The 20,887-nt window shown below is 38.5% G+C and overlaps 1 protein-coding gene across 5 annotated transcripts in view; it reads right to left on the reverse strand.

Annotated features, from left to right (window-relative positions):
• Positions 1 to 2,932: 2,932 nt before the first annotated feature.
• The window catches only part of zbtb46 (zinc finger and BTB domain containing 46), a 97,155-nt gene continuing 79,200 nt past the window's right edge, over positions 2,933 to 20,887 (reverse strand). For 3 of the 5 annotated variants that reach the window (XM_051096000.1, XM_051096001.1, XM_051096002.1), the window contains 3 exons: positions 16,812 to 17,041; positions 15,781 to 15,823; positions 11,799 to 15,657 (listed from right to left, as the gene is read on the reverse strand). In XM_051096000.1, the coding sequence (XP_050951957.1) occupies positions 15,065 to 15,657; positions 15,781 to 15,823; positions 16,812 to 17,041 (866 nt within the window). In that variant the 3' untranslated portion in view covers positions 11,799 to 15,064. Of the gene's footprint in view, positions 6,291 to 9,903; positions 10,080 to 11,798; positions 15,658 to 15,780; positions 15,824 to 16,811; positions 17,042 to 20,887 lie in introns of those variants that run through there. The other 2 variants (XM_051095998.1, XM_051096003.1) reach the window with 2 other exon arrangements.

Here is a 20,887-nt window from a genome sequence, read left to right on the forward strand (position 1 = left end):
GCATTTTTCCTTATCACTTTTTTATATATCAGTTCAAAACTTAAAATCTCAAAATTCATCCTTTGAAAGGAATTTTAAAATCAGACATTGCATTACCATGGAAAATGTACATTAAAAAAGTTTTCATTCGTGAATTATAAAAAATAAAGTCTGGATAGTATGTTTTTATGTCTGTTCAAAAATGGGAGTGACAGTTAAAGGGTTAAACAGTAAACCTAGTTTTGTTTTATTTTATTTTATTTTATTTTATTTTATTTTATTTTATTTTATTTTATTTTATTTTATTTTTATTTTATTTTTTATTTTATTTTATTTTGGCATTTTTATGCCTTCATTGGATAGGACAGTACAAATTAGACTGGAAAGCAGGGACCTGGAGAGGGGAATTGTTTTAAATTGCTGTGAACTCACAGTTACAAGTTAAAGCTAAATAAATAATTTTAATTGACGTATGTATCTGAGGGTGCAAAAAATCACAATATTAAGAAAATCGCCTTTAAAGTTGTCCAAATGCAGTTCTTAGCAGTGCATATTACTAATCAAAAAAAAGTTTTTGATATATTTAGGGTAGAAAATTTACAAAAACATCTTAATGGAACATGATCTTTACTTAATATCCTAATTATTACTGGCATAAAAGAAAAATTGATAATTTTGACCCATACAATATATTGTTGGCTATTGCTACAAATATACCCATGCTACTTAAGACTGGTTTTGTGTGTCCCTTTATAGGTGACATTCACAATATTTGAAAAACTATTAATACTGTCACATATATATGAGTTACATATACAGCAGTTAATGTAGGCCTTCACTTAAAAGGGAGTATGCAGTTTATGCGCTATTAATGGGGCCTAGTGGAACTACACAAATAAAGCATGTTTTCAAACAACTTTGCAAACGGCCCTTTTACGCATCACACCTCCCCCGACTCAGACATCACAAATAAAGCTCTTACAGGTCTATAAAAATGAAAGCATGTCTCAACAAGTAAAAGTAGGCTATGTTCAATAAAAGGTCCAACATATAAAGAATACTCTTTATTTGAAGTTTAGCTTACCTTAAGAAACACTGCCATTGTTTACACTTGTTTTACCTTGTTGTCTGTCTCTGTGTATTTTGGCAGGTCTTCAAATTTTGGCTTAAACTTCTGTAATGGAATCTGAATTTCCTTTTCCACACCTAAACGCCACATGCTTCAGCCTACACCCCAAACACTTGCCATTGGCTACATGGAGGTATGCAAATAGATAGGTTGACAAGCAGGTAGGACATCCTTTCATTGCATTCAGACCGAATTTAACGATAGGATGAATATTTTATGGTCCTGAGCCTTTCACAAAAGATATATCTATATATTGTTGTTTATCAGGATGTAAAGAGACATTAAAGGGATAGTTTACCCAAAAATGAAAATTAGCCCATTATTTACTCACCCTCTAGGCATCCTAGGTGTATATGACTTCCTTCTTTCAGACAAATCTAATCAAAGTTATATTACAAATTATCCTGGTATTTCCAAGCTTTAGAACAGCATAGACGGGTGTTTCTCTTCATCAGTCCAAAACAAGTCAAATAAAGTACATCCATCCATAATAAAAAACTGCCTCACACAGCTCCGGGGAGGGGGGGTCAATAAAGGCAGGAAATCAATGCATTTTTGTAAGACAAAATATTTATATTTAAAATGTAAGAATCACTTTAATCTAGCTTGCGCTAAGTGGTCGTACATGGAAGCAGCTCCGGACAGATGACGGATGACGTAAGACGTCGGCGTTGCGCATGCACCACTCAAAAGTGACAACGCGAATGCGCTGAGGAGATGGGTAAACATAGCACCAGTCATGAATTTGAAGTTCCAAATGAGGATTTGTAAAGAAAAATGTTGTAGGATTTCCATATAAACCAAGAGAAGACTGGTTTTCCTTTGCTAAAGTAAGGAAACTTTACTTCCTTTGCTCCTGTAAACAAACATTGGTTTGTACGAGACTCACTGGCGCACGTGCAATGCTGACATCCTATGTCATCGACATTAAATATGGATATTTTTATTACATAAATGCATCGCCTTTATTCACCCCCCGGAGCTGTGTGAGGCACCTTTTTATTATGGAAGGATGCACTTTATTGGATTTGTTTTGGACTGATGAAGAGAAACACTCGTCTATGCCATTCTAATGGTTGGAAGTGCCAGGGTAATTTTTAATATAACTCCAATTGGATTTGTCTGAACGAAGGAAGTCAAATACACCTAGGATGCCTCGAGGGTTTTCATTTCAGGTTTTCATTTTTGGGTGAACTATCCCTTTAAATAGTATAACGAAAAATATGAAATTCATAAATCTTACTTTCTAACTGGTAAGATGTATGTTTAGGATTTTCTTAAATTATTAAAAGGCTATATCTTTGCCTATTAAGTTATATCATACTGATTCAGTAAGTCATCAACAAATTTATTTAACAAAATGAGACATGGGTCTCATGATAACAGGTTATTTTCTACTTTGTCTTCAGTCAAATCAGAGAATTCAAATCTTTAAGTAATAAACTATATTAACATTTATATTGTTATAGCTATAACAATACTAACAGATTGCCTAAAATGATTTATTTCTGCCCACTGGAATATATCTTCAGTCATCCTTATTTTTAAAAACATTAATCAGAAAATAAAGAATAATCTGAGAAATGAAAAAATTTAATGGCATAATTTTTCAATCTCTTCAGAAACAAGCAACACAGTCAATAAACTAAATAAATCTCTGGTTTATAATGGTGTTAACGTGTATGAAAGTATAATATCTGCATTGGTCCATTATATCGTTTCAGTTTTGTGTTGCATTTGTAAAACGTCTGCAGTGATGAAAAGAGGCTTATTGGTAGTTTGCAGCAAATAGCTTTGGTTTAACAGATAAAGACAAAACTGGAATACACAGCAACAAACACTATATTTTACACCAACATCGTCAGGATGTACATCTCTGATGTATTAAAATATAAAACGGCATGCGTGGGCAAAATCTACATGTGCATCCGCACATAAATACTTTGAAAATTAACCACACACTGGGTCACTTGCAGTACACTTGTAGGTCAAGTACATAGTATTAATATTTATCTCTAGAAGTTACCTGATTGCAAATCGCTGAGAAGTATGAAAGGTGATTAACAAGTGCATTTAAAAATAACCCTGTACTGAAATCTAACCCACATTTTCTTGCATATGTGAATTGGATTCAAATGATGTGATCCAGCATGTTTTTAAATTCCAACCGATTTTATTTCAATTAAAGGTAAAGAACACAATAAATTAAACAAACAGGAAAAAAGCTAAATGTCCAATCATTTGGAGGGATTTGGATAGCAATTGTGCCTGGCACATGGGCCAATGACATTTGAGGTCTAAAGCTTGTACAAATTCTCATTGCAAAGCATACATTTCCCAGAATTCCACATGACAGCCTTCGAAATTGAGATGCAGGGTGATGGCATACAGTAGAGCACATCCATTAAAACGTGAGCGTGTTTCCAAGGGCAACAGAATTAAAGCTGCGGTTCTTTAAAATGTACTTTCAAGTGGCCCTTCATAACATAACATACCATAATCTGTGCTTTCTCAAAGTAGAGGGAAAAACAAATGAAACCAACCAAGCAAATCACTGTTTGATCAAAGCTTTGCACCTGTACACCAAATCGAAAACAAAAGCACTAAATGTATACAAAGTATACCAGATTATTATTTTTTGGTATAATATTCATTACTTAGTGTACGTTAGTAATATAGAAGCGTGTGCTGTATATACCTTTCTGTCAACACTTAGTAAGTTAAGCTCTCAGAAGGTTCATCCTTCAAAAACAAAAGAGAATAATAAGGAAAAAATGTTCTCAAATATCACTCAGAAATGCATGGAACTGGCACAATAGAATTACTTCTGAAAGCCACATGGCTTGCTGTCCATAGAAAGGCAAGATTGGAAAGTTTTACACTGTTTTTTCAAGAAAGGAAATATAAAAATGAAACAGAGAATAAAGCTTAGCCTCCAGCACTTAATAATAATAACAATAACAATAATTATAATCATAATAACAATAAGAATTACAACAATATCAACATTAACCATAATAATTAAAATTTGTTAATCATAAGTAAAGCATAATAAAGCGTTTTTATTCCCCATTGTCAAAGATTCTGGCACAGATTGTTAAAACAATGAGTAAAGACATTCATGAACCCGGTCCTTCACACACTCGTACACACACACACACACACACACACACACACACAGAGTCAAACAGAATGGTAAGGATGTGTAAAAAGACTAGACAATCTCTCCCTCAAACGCACACAAACTAAATAAATAACCATTTAAACCCAATAAATGAACAGCAATTTCACTTTACAGCACACATCAGTCTCCATGGTCTCGTTACAAAGTGTTTTTGTGTTTCGTCGTCTTAAATGGACTGACAACAAAAGAAAGCTGTGGTTCACTGATTAAGAAATTGATGCATATTTCGGAATATTCCAGAAGTTAGAGCAATAAATATTTAGTGGGAAGGCATGATATCTCCCTGTCACATCACACGGCTTTAAGATTTCAGAGGCAGACTCAGTACAGTACAATGGCAAGGCTGCGAGGAACCGCGAAATACGTCAAACGTAAAAAGAGGGACGAGAGGAGAGAGTCTGAAATCGGTTCAGTAAAGGCTTTTGAATGACGTTAGCTTGAGTTAAACACCCCCCACACACCAAACCTACAAAACACACACATTTGCATACAGGTTTTGTTGTTTTTTGTTTTTTTTTTTTTTTTTTTTTTTTTTCATAGAAACACACCACACTGGAAACCCTCTGTATAAAACCATACCCGTCCCTGACTGTGTCCACTATGGAATGCAAATAATGAGGAAATATTACAGTGGTACACGAGTAACATTTCCGTAAATCTACTCGTATAATCTCTCTCTCCTCCAGTCTCTCTTCTTTGCCATTGCTGAAGACGTTTTCTCTCCCATAATAGAGAGAATAAAGATTGTTGAGAACTAGAAAGATTCGTTTCTGCATAGTGTTCACCCACCGTCCCCCTTTACCGTTCTTTGTCGAATACACAAAATCAACATCTCACTTATATGTATCTATATACATGATTTTTCCCCTTGATATAAATGTTCAGGAATGAAAATTGCAACGAAATGAAACAATACAAGGCATACATTATAATTAGCAAACCTAGCACAAATGTTCATATATAACAGTCATAAGGACATACTGTGTATCCTTAAAGGTAGGTGCGGTCACCATATTCATCTATGTAAATTGGAATAAAAATGTAAACCACAGAAACAGAGAATCGATAGGAATCTAGTCAACGTTTAAAGTGCAAGTCTGTTGCAGTTTCTCTTTGCAGAAAACAACAATGTGCCAAAAAAAGAACTGGTGCAAGTCTTCTGACGTGAACTGCTGCGCAATAGACAAGCCGGCGCCCCCTGGTGGCAACCGGCCATATGGCAAGAGCACATCTTTCGTACACTTTCTCTGTCTGACCCATCAAAGCATGGTACTGATTTGGACAATCTCCCGAGACAACGCAATCTCTTTTGTCTGAAGAAATAGCAAACACATACACAGAAACCCGTTTGGTCCTCAAGGAAGAAAGGAGACAAACTGAAGCCTGGGTCAGAAGCACATGGAGTCGGGGCGAGAGGACTCTCCACTGTCTCTCCTTTGGCAGCCCTGTGGGCATCTCAAGGATCTCTCCGTATCCGGCTCCTCCCACACGCTGAGATCCGATTGCCCCGCCTTAAGCATATCTCCTTTAAGGAACAGGTGGTCAACCTTGGACTGGGATCCAGGCATTGGACTAGGAGATCCAACTGAAGTCCTTCTCGCTTCCCGCCCTGGCGTCTCCTTCCAGAGCCGAGTCGCTTTCCTCTTTGCCATCGTCTATTGCTCTGTCGTCTCGCTGCGACATCCCTGAGCCAGCCCGCCATTTCCCATTCTCCTCCTCTCCTTCGCCTTCTCCCATCAGCTCCGCTTCCACCATCATCTCCTCTTCCCCGTCGCCGTCGGCGGTGTCATCGGGGAAACGGTGGTCACCGGGATACAAGAGTTCCTCTTCTGGCGAGCCGTCTTCGCCGTTCTGGTCCAGCAGGGCAGCCATGCCTCGACCAGAGCAGTCTGCGCAGACGCCGTGACGGCGAGAGCCGTGCTTGATGCCCACGCTGGCGGCCGACATGAAGACGCGACTGCATACTTTACAAACATACTTCTTGTCCTTACTGTGCACCTGAGAAAGAGTGACAAAGCCTTGTTAAGATGGTACAATGGTACAATATTCATTTATTAAAGCTAGAAGCTACTAGAGGCCAAGAATTAAAGAAGTTCACTTCCTGAACAAAAATGTACAGATAATTTACTTGTCCCCTTTTCATCCAAAATGTTCATGTCTTTCTTCAGTCGTAAAGAAATTATCTTTCTCAAGGAAAACCTTTCAGGAATGTTCATATAGTCGACTTCTATGGTGCCCACGAGTTTGAACTTCCAAAATGCAGTTTAAATGCGGCTTCAAAGGGCTCTAAACGATCCCAGCCGAGGAAGAAGGGTCTTATCTGGCAAAGCCAGAGCTAGACAAGATGACCATTTGAGGTTAAAAAGTATATAAATTGTTTTTTTTTTTTTTTCGTTTCGCTAAACAAGACCCTTCTTCCTCAGCTGGGATCGTTTAGAGCCCTTTGAAGCTGCATTTAAACTGCATTTTGGAAGTTCAAACTCATGGGCACCATTGAAGTCCATTATATGGAGAACATTGCAGAAATGTTTTCCTCGAAACAGTTTCTTTACAAATGAAGAAAGACTTGAACATCTTGCATGACAGGGGGGTGAATAAATTATCTGTACATTTTTGTTCTGGATGTGAACTCCTTTAAGACTCTGGTGATCTGTGGCTGGTTGCATACAAGTTATTAATCTCATTTATTCTTCAACCCTTGTCATTACTAAGTAAAGGTACATTAGTCTAATTTGAATCTGAAAGAAAGGATGAGTTCACTCCTGAATTAAAATTTCCTGAGCCCTATGTCATCCAAGATTTTGATGTCTGTCTTTCTTCAGTCGCAAAGAAAGGTTTTTGAGAAAAAACATTCCAGGATTTTTCTCCATATAGTGGACTTCAATGGGGATCGGTGGGTTGAAGGTCCAAATTGCAGTTTCAGTGCAGCTTCAAAAGGCTCTACACAGTCCCAGCTGAGGAGTGATCAATCATTTTAATTTATATACTTTTTAACCACAAATGCTCATCTTCACTAGCTGGACTTCACGCATTACGTAATCATGTTGGAAAGGTCACGTGACATAGGCGGACGTACCGACCAAGTGTTTACAAAGCAAACTTGCAAAGAAAGTCAAACACTTTTTACAAAAAAAGGTAAAACAGTGATGTCGGATGATTTTGAAGTTGGAGAAGAAAATGAGATGGAGTTTTTTGCCCTACTCTACCCTTTTTAACCGAAGTACACAGACAAAGAAATAGCAGCACATGACCTTTCCAGTGTGATAATATAAAATGTGTGAAATTGTAGATGCGCATTGCAGAGCTAGTGTAAGACGAGCATTTGATTACGAAGTATACAATTTATTTATTTTTTTTTAAGAAAATGACTGATTATTTCACTAGATAAGACCCTTATTCCTCGGCTGGGACCATGCAGAGCCCTTTGAAGCTGCATTGAAATTGCAGTTTGGACCTTCACCCCACCGATCCCCATTTAAGTCCACTAAATGGAGAAAAATCCTGTAATGTTTTCTTCAAAAAACTTTTCGACTGAATAAAGAAAGACATGAACATCTTGAATGACATGGGGGTGAGTAAATTATCAGGAAATTTTCATTCAGGAGTGAACTAATCCTTACATAGCAGCTGTGTTTATGCAACCGGCCCCTGATTAAGCAAAGAATGATAAAAATGCGTAAACAGGGTCTGATAAGCTATTTTGAGGTCGGATAACACTTAAATTATATTTGTAGATGGTCAAATACACGCAACCACATTAGATTTATATTGTATGTAATCAGTCCTAACAAGTCCTGGGAAACAAATGTGACCCTGGACCTCATAAGGGTAAATTTTTTCAAAATTGAGATTTATACATCATCTTAAATACGAAATAAATAAGCTTTCCATTGATGTTCAGGATAGGACAATATTTCAATAATGTATCTCGGCCATATAATAATGTCCAATAATGAATATTATTAATCAAAAATTAAGTTTTGATATTTACGGTAGGAAATTTACAAAATATCTTCATGGAACATGATCTTCACTTAATATGCTAATGATTTTTGGCATAAAAGAAAAATCAATAATCTTCACCCATACAATGTGTTGTTGGCTGTTGCTACTTATGACTGGTTTTGTGGTCCAGGGTCACATATACAGTAAAAGATGCACTCAGTTAACACAATTGCTTTTGTTAGATTTTTGCTCAACATATGCTGCAGTGACAGCGATATGATAAAAGACCCAAATGTTCAATAGTTAGAATTTTTTTTTAACAATAATTATTTCGCCAAATAATACAGGCTACAGGAAATCACTGATATACAGTAATTCATTAGGCTATTTACAGTTGCCTAGCAACATGGCAACTTATCACATTAATGTAGAATGTACTTTATAATGGCTTTGAACACTTTTACTTTTAAGCATTTGAAAGACATTCTGATCTGAAGCGCCTTGCATTGGATTAAAAGTATGCATTTTATCATTACAAGGATTCCTTTGGGAATCAAGCCCAAGACCTCGACATTGCTATAATGCCACGCATTACATGTATACATGAACTGTAAAAGCATCTCCAACCCAAGTGTGTATCTACAGTCGCTGCTGGATTCACAAGGGAAGAGAAGCATTCAGCCAATTACAGTCTCTTGTGCAGACCTTTGAATTTTTCACCACATTATAACGAAGCGGTGACAACATGTGGCGGTGTAGCATATCGGGTGCGATCCATCATGGTGTGGATCATGAATTAAGCAATGTTTAGGTGTTAAACGTTTCAGCGCTAAGCAGAAGCAGCGCTGTCTGTTATCATGTCACACTATTACAGGGCCTTTGATATGCTCAAAACCAGAGCTAATTTCTGTGGCACGTCTCTTAGCCACACAGAGACCAAGAACATGCGCCAAAGCGTGTTTATGTGTGCTTCCCTTGAGAAGATACAGTAAATACAGGCATTAAGAAAGAAGAAGGAGAGGAGGTGTTAAAAAACTGCTGGCAATAAGGGCAGAGAAAAACTGAGATAAGAGGGGTTTATGGGATATGGCAGAATGCTGCATTTAATAGGGGCCCACTAGAGACTCGAATGTCTCCCACACAAACATCTTTTTACGAAAAGCACATGCGCTGTATAGTCCTTCAGTAAAACTGAAAAGAAATTTCAAAGTATGAGCTTTGAAATTCAAAATGTTTCACCAGATAAATATTTTTACAAACATCCAGAGGTAATAATCAAAATTCCACAATGTCATCTTAACCACTCTTAAAACAATAATTCACCCCAAAATTAAAATTACAACATCATTTACTCATCTTCAAGTTATTCCAAACATGTTTGAGTTTCTTTCTTCCGTTGCACACAAAAGATGTTATTTTGAAGAATGTGGTTAACCAAACAGTTATTGACTTTTATAGTAAGGAAAAAAAATACTAAAATCAATGTGCACAGGAAACCGTTTGGTTAACCACATTCTTCAAAATATCGTTGGAACAACTTGAGAGTAAGTGATGATTTAATCATCATTTTTGGAGGAACTATCTCTTTAAGTGCTGTATACTTTGCGCATTTTTGCATAATTTCTGTGTTTCACTCACTGCCGCCTCCTGTTGGTACTGCACTCACCAGCGTGTGGCGTTTCATGTGCTCCCTCCGGGTGAACTTCTTCCCGCAGATCTCACAGGGATACGGCCGCTCGCCCGTATGTGAACGCATGTGCCTCTTCAGGATGCACTGGTGCATGGCGGAAAAACTGCAGTATGGGCACTTAAACTTCTTCCTGATCACTGTGAAGTCATTAACTGTGGATAGAGATGAAGAGATGTGAGGAGAGCTGATCAGAGTCTGAACACATGCAGGTTAAGCCACTGGAAGTATGAGAGTTAATATGTGAGAGGTGTTAAAGCCCTGCACACTGCTTTAATGCCAAACCTACTTACCAAAGCACTGGGTTAATCTCTCTCTCTTTCTCTATTGGATAGCATGACTTTAATTAACAGCCGCTATTGCGGCATTAACATAACGGGCTGATTCATGTTAACCCTAATTATTTTAATGGGTGGAGTCAGGGCTATTTTTATTTTAGGAGCATTCTGTAAAGCCCTAAGGGATGACTCAAAGGAGGATGTTACTCTACATCAGAATTAGCCAAAAGGAAGAACATGTCCAGGTCATATATTACCTTAAAATGAAGAAATAAGAGTTTTGTGCAAAAGAAAATGATTTTAAGTGCCATGTTTTTTTGTTTTTTTTTTGGACAGTACTTTAACGACAGCTAACACACAAACAAATTTGGTAACAGGGTTGCCAAGTCTGTGGTTTTACCGTGGAACAGGGTGACTTTTACATTGTTTTTTAAGTCCACGGTTTGCAGTGATCTCCCTGGAATGCAATTTTGACTGAGAGAACCAACAAAGGGGAAACCCACTGAAAGAAAAAACAGGATTGGGCTAATTTTGATTAGCAATTGAGAACTGGCAACCCTGTTTGGTAATTCAGTAAAAATGTGGTCACATCTGGTAAAACATTAGTCAGTGCATTAGGCGTTTTAAACTAACAATGAGTAACATTCTACAACATTCTACACAACTTAACATTTCAAGTTGACTGAACTTAAAATTTTAAGGCGGCAGTGTAACAAATTATTTTAAGCTGACTCAACAAATTGTGTTTTTTATTTTTTTACAGTGTAAGCCAATGTCAATTTATAAAAATGCTACTGTACATCAGTTCATGTTTATCTACAATACGTTAATGTTCATTTATAAAACCTGAAATGTTAAAAATGTGTCTATGTGAAAATTAACATTAATGAATGCTGTAAAAGTATTATTTATTATTTCTTGTCAGCTATTTCATTAACTAATGTTAATAAACTGACACATATTATAAAGTGTCGAAAATGTAATACTGTAATGCAAAAAACTATTATCTATCTACAGTGTCATTGCAAAAAAAAGTCTTATATGCTCATTAAAGCTGCATTTGGTCAAAAATACAGAAAAAACTGTAATATTGCAAAATATTGCAATGTAAAATAATAATTCTACTTTAAACTTTCGTTTATTCCTGTGATGCAAAGCTGAATGTTCAGCATCATAATCACATCATTCTAATATGATGATTTAAAATCAGTGTTGGAAACAGCTGTGCTGCTTTTTTATTTTTTTATTTTTTTATTTTTTATTTTTTATTTTTTGGAATCTGTGATACTTTTTTCAGGATCCACTGATAAATACAAAGTTCAAAAGAACAGCATTTATTCAAAATATAAATATTTTCTAGCAATATAAGTCTTTGCTATCACTTTTTATAATCAATCTAACACATCCTTGCTGAATAAAAGTATGTATTTCTTTAAAAAAAAAGAAAGAATAAAAATTTACTGACCCCAAAATTTGAACGGTAGTGTATCTTGTTAGAAAAATTTTTACTCCAAATAAATGCTGTTCCTTTGAACTTTTATTCATTTAAAGAATCCTGAAAAAAGCATCACAGGTTCCAAAAAAAAAAAAAAAAAATTAACCACCAACTGTTTGCAGCACTAATAATAAATCAGCATATTAGAATAATTTCTGAAGGATCATGTGACGGTGAAGAGTGGAGTAATGATGCTGAAAATTCAGCTTTGATATCAGGAATAAATTAGATTTGAATGTATATTAAAATAGAAAAAAATGTTATTTTACATCATAATATTTCACAATATTACATTTATTCTGTATTTTTTTATAAACGCAGCCTTGATGAGCATAAGAAACTATTTTTAAAAACATTAAAAATCTTACTGATCACAAACTTTTAAATGGCAGTGTCTAGTCAAGTATGTTAGCTTTACCAGTACTCCAATATGTATGTTTTGAATAACATTATACAATATTACTGCACTCTGCACGGTACAAGAGTAAAAAAATGGAAAAAAGACATTAATGAGCATATATTTAAATAAAAACATTTGAGTTTTTACCCTGTAAATTGTCACTGCTCATCATGATATTATCACTGCCACTTTCACATCACTTACTGTATATCCTTTCCAATCCCTCTTATCCTTTCCCTGTGTCATCTAGTGGCAGACACTGAAGATAGCCAAAGCACTGACAAACTGCAAGAGGGATACTCTCCCTAACTCACCTGCCCTTAGCTACCAAAAGCAGCCCCAAAAGACAGTTTCCCTAGCAACCACAGCACCGAAACAGATTTTACTGCTCAAATTCAACAAAGAAAGATGAAAAACCCACTACACAGCATAGCATAGCTTCCTATTGTTTGCTGAACAATCGCTGCACGAATTATCAACCCAAACTCACAAAACCAAACATCAATTCCACTACTACTTGTCCTCGTTCTAATTTTTCCATCTTCTGTTAGTAAAAGATTCAGACAGAGGCATGTGCTTTGTGTTATTCATACTGTGATGACTGTAATCTCATTAGGCAGTGGTCTAGACTAGCTCAGCTAATAAGCGGATGAGCACCATTTAGGTAAGAACAGACCTGAAGCTCAGGTTTACCTAATAATCCATACACATGAAAGACCTGAGCATGTGCTGAAACGTCAAAACCAACACGCTTCCCATTTACTACTTCAGAATCTGAGCATCTGTTCTGGAACTGACAATCTACACTTTTTAAACAGCAGATGGTCAGATCTAGACAACGCGCTTAAATTTAAGGTAGCCCCATGTGACCCTCCAAACATGATCATTTTTTTAAATAACAGGTTCGCAGTTTTCATTTTTCATTATTCGTAAAATAAAATGACCACAGTGTTCGTGATGCTTTACGTCAAAATTTATTGTCTACAAAATTACAACCAACCAGTTACACAATAATATTGTTCCAAAATACATTTACAGAAATCTGTGCTTTCAGTCTTAACGTTTGTTTTCATTTTGATAATAAAAAATAGTGCAATTCAAAACAGCTGTGACTGAGATTTCTGATGCGTTTTTTACGCCCACCATTCAAACCTCTTCAGACAATATCAGAGTGCATCAGTCCTTTCGTTTCCTGAGGAGAAAGTGCTAAGACCTTGAAAACTTCAGTGCAAATCTCTCTCGCTCTCTTTGCATAGGTGATAAACAGTGATTCCTTTCACAAATCATCCCACATTCAACACCGCACCACGTTTAACAGTTTGAAAGATAACTGTGATGCTTTCATTCTGTGTTCCAAGCAGATATTGTGACAGAATAAAAAAAACAAAAAAACAAAGAGTTACATTTGACACGCTGATCGGATGGTCTATGCAAAAAGTGTCGGAGACCTTCAAGACCTTTGCAAAGACACCAGACAAACACCTCCATATTTCTAAGGAAAAAAAGAAAGAAGAGGCCTTTTGAATACTTGGGTATAAGACTGGGTATAATTTTCGGTGGTTCTAGTATAACAGTCCACTTTTCTTTTTTTTACTGCAGTGTCAGTAAGAATGTCAACACATTCGCCAAATCTGATTTCAATAAAAAAAAACAAGCAACTCAAAAGTCACAAAAATGCTAATTACTACTGCAGCAGTGCGCACTGACAATATGTTGACCAATCGTCAAGATTCTTAGTAGTTTCAAGTTTCAGAATAGCATTCGCTCTATTTTAGCTCAATTTCAACCTTTTAAACTCTTCCGCACTCTCGAAATGGATCTAACACATCCCTTATCCTCCGAATGCTCCATCAGAGCTTCCTCTGGTGTGTAAGCACCCACTGATACACTAATGAACTTGTCGTAAGTGTATGACATATGTTGTGTGAAAATTGCAATTAGCATAACAACATCTCCTCCAGGTATTACTACAAGTGTAGACTGCCTCGAAGATTTCCCAGAACTCTACTGGAGAAGCTTTAGGTCTGACCACTCAATGACACGGCTAAGATTAAAAAAAAAATCTTAATTCACTTCCATCTTCAACAACTACCCATAAACTGGAACTCTATAAAGTTCAACACTAAGTAGACATTAGATCCACATTTGTTAGCAAGGGTCCAGAAAACACCTTCAATACCCTTTTACTTTTTTACTGGCTGTTACAGTCAGGCTAGTGTGAGGTCACACAAGGACCGGTCACAACTTTAAAGGACTTACGTCCTTTCCTCTTACATCTTCTTTATCAGTGCGATTTAGGGTCAGCATGGGCGAGAGCCGAGAAGAGCTAATTACTGACATGATTCGGTGCTCTCTCATACACACACACACACACACACACACACACATTTGAAGACAACGTAGCTTGCTGAAAGATTTAGGACATTCCCTAATCTTTCTCATCCCTAATCATCTCACACTCAAGTGCAGAATACAAGAGACAGACTCTCCTGCAGAGGGCAGCATTGTGCACAGGTTTAACAGCTGAATTCACTACTTAACATCCTGGTGAGTTAAAGAGACCCCTGCGCCTGAGTCCGTATTGCAGTCTAAGACTAATAAGATTAGTTCGCTGGTAAAGAGGGGGTGCGAAGCCACCCAAAATGTAAAGGCATTGGCATCCAATGCACCGAGATCTCTATGTTCTCCAGTCCTTGAATAATCCTGCGTGGTACAAAAAGCAGACAGCTCTATATGCGACAAGAGGATGTCTTTATTTTGCATAGCAATTGTGCCTCAGCAGCCATACTCATAAAAAAACCTGACGATACTTTAGATGTTTGAAGAACATAGAAAATAATGTACAGTAATTGTAGAAAGGTCAACAGTGCTGTGGCCAAAACTTGGGGAAGGCCTGAACTGGGATGCCCTGAAGTTAGTATCACATTCCCTTTGTAACGAAAAGCTAAATGTTGCTGGTTTGGAGAATCAGTCGTCTATACGGATGTGGTCGTCTTCCTTTAAGCCGTGGAGGTTCCATAGCTGCTCCGTGGGCGAGATTCCCGATTGACAGCAGACCTTCCCGTGGGTAGCCAGGTTTTTCTGCGTGCTGAAGGTTCGGGAGCAAGCGGGACACGTGTAGACGCGCTCGCTGGAATGCACGGACGACAGGTGCCGGTTCAGGTCCGTGCGGTCGCGGAAGTGCTTGAGGCAGTACATGCACTGCATCAGCTTCCGTTTGAGGTGGATGGTCTTCTCGTGGCGGTCGGCGTTGGACTTGAGGGTGAAGCTGGCGGGACACTGCGAGCAATGGTAGCGCGCCGGCGAAGGGTTGAGCGGAGACGAAGCCACTAGGGGGCGATGGTGGTCGAGGCAGTCTAGCGAGAGGGCCATGAGCGAGAGCGTGTGGCTGTATTCGTGCTGTCTCAGTTGAAGCAGGCTGCTAAACAGTTGCTTACACAGAGAGCAGGCGAGCTCCTGCCGCCAGCCCGGCCCTCCGCCCTGCACCTCCGCCACACACACTCCATGCTTCTCCTCCACCATCTGATCTTCCTCTACAGGAACCTGGACATGCTCCAGCCCTGAGAGGGAGAGAGAGGGAGGGAGAGAGAGGTGAGAACTAACGCCAGGATATCGGCTTATGTATGTGAAAAATAACAGGCAGTCATGTGGTGGGCCATCGGCGTCACAGACAGCACGCGTACCTGCATTGTTATTTGGACTATTGTCTTCTTCTTGCATTTCCTCCTGTAAGAATACATACACATGCACATCAAGATGTGTACTTCTGATCACAGGTGTGTATTGAGGTGTGTGCTCCTGAGGCATGCAAGCTCATGAGGTAAAACACACAAACAGACACACTAGAAACACAAGAGATAGACGGGACCCTTGAAGAAAAAGGATAAGCAAAGACTGATTGAAGCAACAAAACCTGAGATGCAAAAAAAGCATGCAACGCATATCCAACAGGTGGAGACAAAGAGAAAACTCTTGGGACATGAGAGGACGTTAAGTATTGTCCACAAGGTGAGGTGTGTGTTTGTTTGGGAGGTGGAGGGTTACGGATCCGATTGTGTTTTTTCACCCGTGAGCTTGTACGTGCATAGGTGCGGCCCATCCCCCTCGTTCTCGTTCCGCCCTCTCTTGCGTAAGAGTGACACATTATGGTTTTAGCAAACAGATGGCTTGTCCACAGAGATGGTACAACTTCTTGGGGGGGAGGTCCTGCGAAACCAAATGCCACCTCAGCACACACAGGGAGAATGCAATTTCCTGCTCTCACTCAAGAAAACAAAAACCCACCCTGCCCCTCTGTATTGTCCGTCACTATTGATTTCTACCGCCACCTGGATCCCCCTCTTATCAGAAGATCCTCAGCTGCGGAAGTGGTCATTATATTCGTCAGAATGACAAATGCACAAAGGACGATGGACACCCTGAACTTTCTTTACACTTATTTTAGGGGGAAATTGGCAAAATTTGGAATAGCTGATGGATTTGATTGGTTATGGTCAGGTGGTCCAGATATCTTTGGAATATGTGGAAATCCCTGCACAGGGGCCTTTATTTTTCTCACAGAAAGGAAGAAAGAGCAGAAACATGAATTAACAGAAAAAGAGAACATGCAGGAACAGAGCAGGCAATGCAAAAAAAAAGCAACAAATCTTCTACAGCTATATATCAAGAGACACACAGAGCTGAAGGATGTCTACTGGGTGTTTGTTGGACTTACCTCAGTGGGTGAGGCTTTGAGGGCTCGTTCCGCATAGAGCTTGTCTGGGGGGCCCCCAGACTGTGGCATACCGAGGGCCCCTGGGGGCTGTGGCACGGATGGCGGAGGCGGCAGTAGAAGAGGAAGAGGAGGAAGAGTAGACGGAGGAGATGAAGAAGACGCCCCGTGTTTGCTACCAAACAGGGCCCCTGGATGGTGGGAGCTGCTGCTGCCATTGGAGCAACGAGGCCCTGAGGAGCACAGGAAATGAGTCTCACCCACCTACTCTCAGACCAGCGGCCATCTTCCACACAGCAGCAGAGAGAGAGGAGGAGGAGGAGGAATAGGAGGAGGAGGGGAAGGGGGCAAGGGGCACACACAGCCTTCATTTAGAACCAGAGAGGGAGAGGAGGGAGGAGATGAAGAGACCGGAGTGGGGTTAGGGCTTGGCCTCTCTCGCTCTGTTTTTTTGCTCCTCTCCATCCACCCACGTGCACACACCAAGGGATAGCCGCATGTGTGTGAGTGTAAGTGAGAGATGAAGAAATAGAAAAGAAGAGGCTTTTAAATGATGGCGGACGTTCTCTTTATTTTAAAAAACCATGTCAGGCTGCTTGCCAGAATCTGTGCAAAAGTTCAAACAGGGCATAGACAAAATAGTAACCATGCTACATGACAGAAACCAAGAGTAGCAGAGGCAAAGGTTCAGAGAAAGGTGAAATATTTATGCCAATTATAGAACATAGAGGGACAAATGTGACATTTGACTTCTTTGAGGAGTGATTTGTCTTTACTAGTTAGAACCAAGTAGCTTTGATGTTTAATAATCAGGACTGTCAATTTAACTTGTTAATTCAAAAATTAGTCATGACTTATGACCTCTGTGTAATTGTTCATTAAGGAATTTTCCTAGCAAGCGGTGTTGCCAAGTCCACGGTTTTCCTGTGGAATTGGGCTACTTTAACACTGTTGCCGTAGGTTGAAGCAACCCCAATAATGTGATATTTAGCCCCTGGAACCTGATTTTACCAGGGTAACCCCACCAAAAAATGTGTATTTTACCCTCTGGAATGTGATTTTTACTGGGGTATCCCCTGAAATCTGATTGGGCTAGTTTAGAGTAGCAGTTGGCCCTTCATAAAGACGCTACACATCATCAGTGATGGGAATAACGGCGTTACTAATGGTGTTATTTTTTTCAATAACAAGTAATCAAAGAAATTACTGTTTCTCCTGTTACTGTTACTGACAATAAAATGTGGTGTTACTATGATTTATTATACTATTATAATTTTATTTTTAATTTCATCTGAATGTATGCGCAGCGTACATGTATTTGGTGAACCGTAAACTCTAGTGTAAAGGCACACAACTAGCCGTTGCTTTGTCTCACACACACAAAGAAAGATACAGAGCAGGAGTAAACAATATTCTTTGCTGTATTTTCCTATCAAAATTCCTTCGGAATTCTTCAGCTTTTAAGAACTGCTGTTTCTCCGGTTGTAGGTGTAACTAATGTGTACACGGCAATCTCATTGGCTGGTGCTCACCTATTATCACCCCTGTTTTGATTTCAGCAAATCAGTTCGAGCGAACACAGACAATGTGATTAATATTCATGAATCCAGCAGCTCATTAATCCTTGTAGTAGTAGTAGTAGAATTCATAGCAGTGTTACCTTATCAGTATTATTTTTATCCCCCCCCTTTTTAAAAAAACACTAAATGACAAATAATATCTTAAGCACCACCACCAGTCCTAAGTTCAGTCAACATGACACATGCATTCATACATGGTTATTATAATTACTAAAGTTCTAATTACTAAAGTTCAATGCTAATTTATCATAATATCATATTATAATACTTAACTGACTGATGCTAAGTGTACTTTCAGATATTTAAAAAACTGTGTATATATTTACAATAATTTATTGAAAGAGGAAGCTGACATCGGGCTGACATACAAAACAGAGCGGGTTACTTTAGATATTAGAAAAGTTTCATCTTTTAAATGTTGTCATTTTGTAAAAAATCGAAACAATAAAAAACATTTTGTGACTTTTTAATGTGCCTCATTTCAAGCGGCACATGAACAGATCATCTCTTTCTCTTTATTAGTTACGAGAAATAAACATGAATGAACATAAGAATGTATCTTGTTTTGACGGCAAAGGACATCAGTACACATCTTTCAAGTTCAAGTCCACCAATGTTTATCCACTCTCCAGTCTGGTTTCTTTGTCGCACAAAAATGGCAGAATCTACATTATGACTGGTCAGATTGCCTGTCAGTCAAACTTTCTGCGAAGGGTCAATTGGGAGGGTTTTGTTGTGAAAACTTGGCAACCCAAGACCTTAGCAAGTCAAGACCTCAAGACGCATTATTAAAGCTTTTAAAATGACACTGCATTCTAAGAAACGGTGCTCATGCCACAAGACTTGACGCAATGGATGCAGATGTTAGTTACATTAATGACATTTCACTGGAAAAAAATCTCAGTAGTGTGGCAATGTATGAATCAGAATTCAGACAGTAGTCACTTTGAAACCAAGAAACTTCCCGACATGCACCTAACTTTCCAACTGAACCTAATTCATATAATTCATAATTTTTGGAATTCCTTCAACTTCATGTGAAATTCCTGAAAGTATGACTGGATTTCACCTGAGAAAATTGCTGAATAACAATGTGACTGCACTTTTAGACTTCTGAATTCACTTTTTGTAACATTTAATAACAACCATATTTCTTTTTTCAGATGTGTGCTAGACATCTACTATATACAGGGTCATCTGAATAGACCGTATATGTGAGGCTGAGCTTTTTTTCAAGCCACTGTGTTTCTGAATCTCGTCTTTTTTTGGACAAGAATGTTTGTGGACTCCCGTTGTTGGGAATATGCTGGTTAAGCGCTAAGTGGACAGATGCACATGCTACAGTAATGCACAACCACGAACAGATTCCTGGAATTTTCCTCTCCTACACCGTCCACTCCCATCTAGCACACATTACCCTCTCATTTCTCCTTCCTTTTGTCTGCAATGTGTAAATGCAGCCGTGCTGCAAACTCCCCTACATCAATTAACAGTAAATTGAAACTGAATGTATGGTTCACATCAAACCATCAGTCCACTGTCACTCTCTCATTTGTAAAATTCCCAACTAAAGTGCACTTAGGTATTTTGATGGTGGTTGCGAAACTTTCCAGGAAATTCTTCGGGAGTTAAGTGAGAATAATGTGGGATGGGCATTTGACCTAATGACCACCAACCGTGGTTCATTACAATAGAAATGTAAAGACTGATCACAGGCCACGGTTTGAGATCAAGCCTGTAAAGCTTTGTCTCAGACTTTGGCGTAAAGATGAACTAACTTTCACATCTCTCCTATTAATTATCTAAATAAAGTAACATGTCCTACGGTTGGTTTCCCAATCTAATGGAATCTACAGGGAGAAAATGCTCATCTGAATGTAGAAACAATGAGTAGCTGGGAGGATACAGGAAATCATGTTATGCTATTACAGCTCATGATACACCAGACTAAAGAGAAACTACCACATGGTAGCTGGCCAACCGAGGTTAACCACCAGCTGCCTTGTCACAAGGTGCCTTCTCTAGGGGAAACGGTACTAACCTTCATATGCTAAGTTCCTATGATGATACCTGACTGCTAACAATATTTTTGTGTGGTTTGGACCACACTTTTGTCTTAGACATACTACATTCACCATGTTATTATTGTCGTGTGACCTATTTGCAACAGTTGTGTTGCTTCACTACCTACCCGTGGCCTCATGTGCTAGTTAAGTGTCGTACTTCAAAATTTTGCAGAAATAGTAGGTCATCTGGGTACTTTTGGCGTACTATTTTATGACTACAGTGAATTTTGACATGATAACCTTTTAACATACTGTTTTTCACCTAAAATATAGAAGGGAAGTATGCATATTTGGATACACGAGCATACACAAACCTGTCTAGCTATAACCCACCCCGAAGGGTAATGACCTATGAATTCTGCAAAAAAAGGAAGCAGACAAATAGCTCGAACTGCAGGACAGTTTTACCTTCATTAGTGAAGCATTTACACCC

Source organism: Labeo rohita, chromosome 23 (assembly GCF_022985175.1).
Source record: "Labeo rohita strain BAU-BD-2019 chromosome 23, IGBB_LRoh.1.0, whole genome shotgun sequence".
NCBI lineage: Eukaryota > Metazoa > Chordata > Actinopteri > Cypriniformes > Cyprinidae > Labeo > Labeo rohita.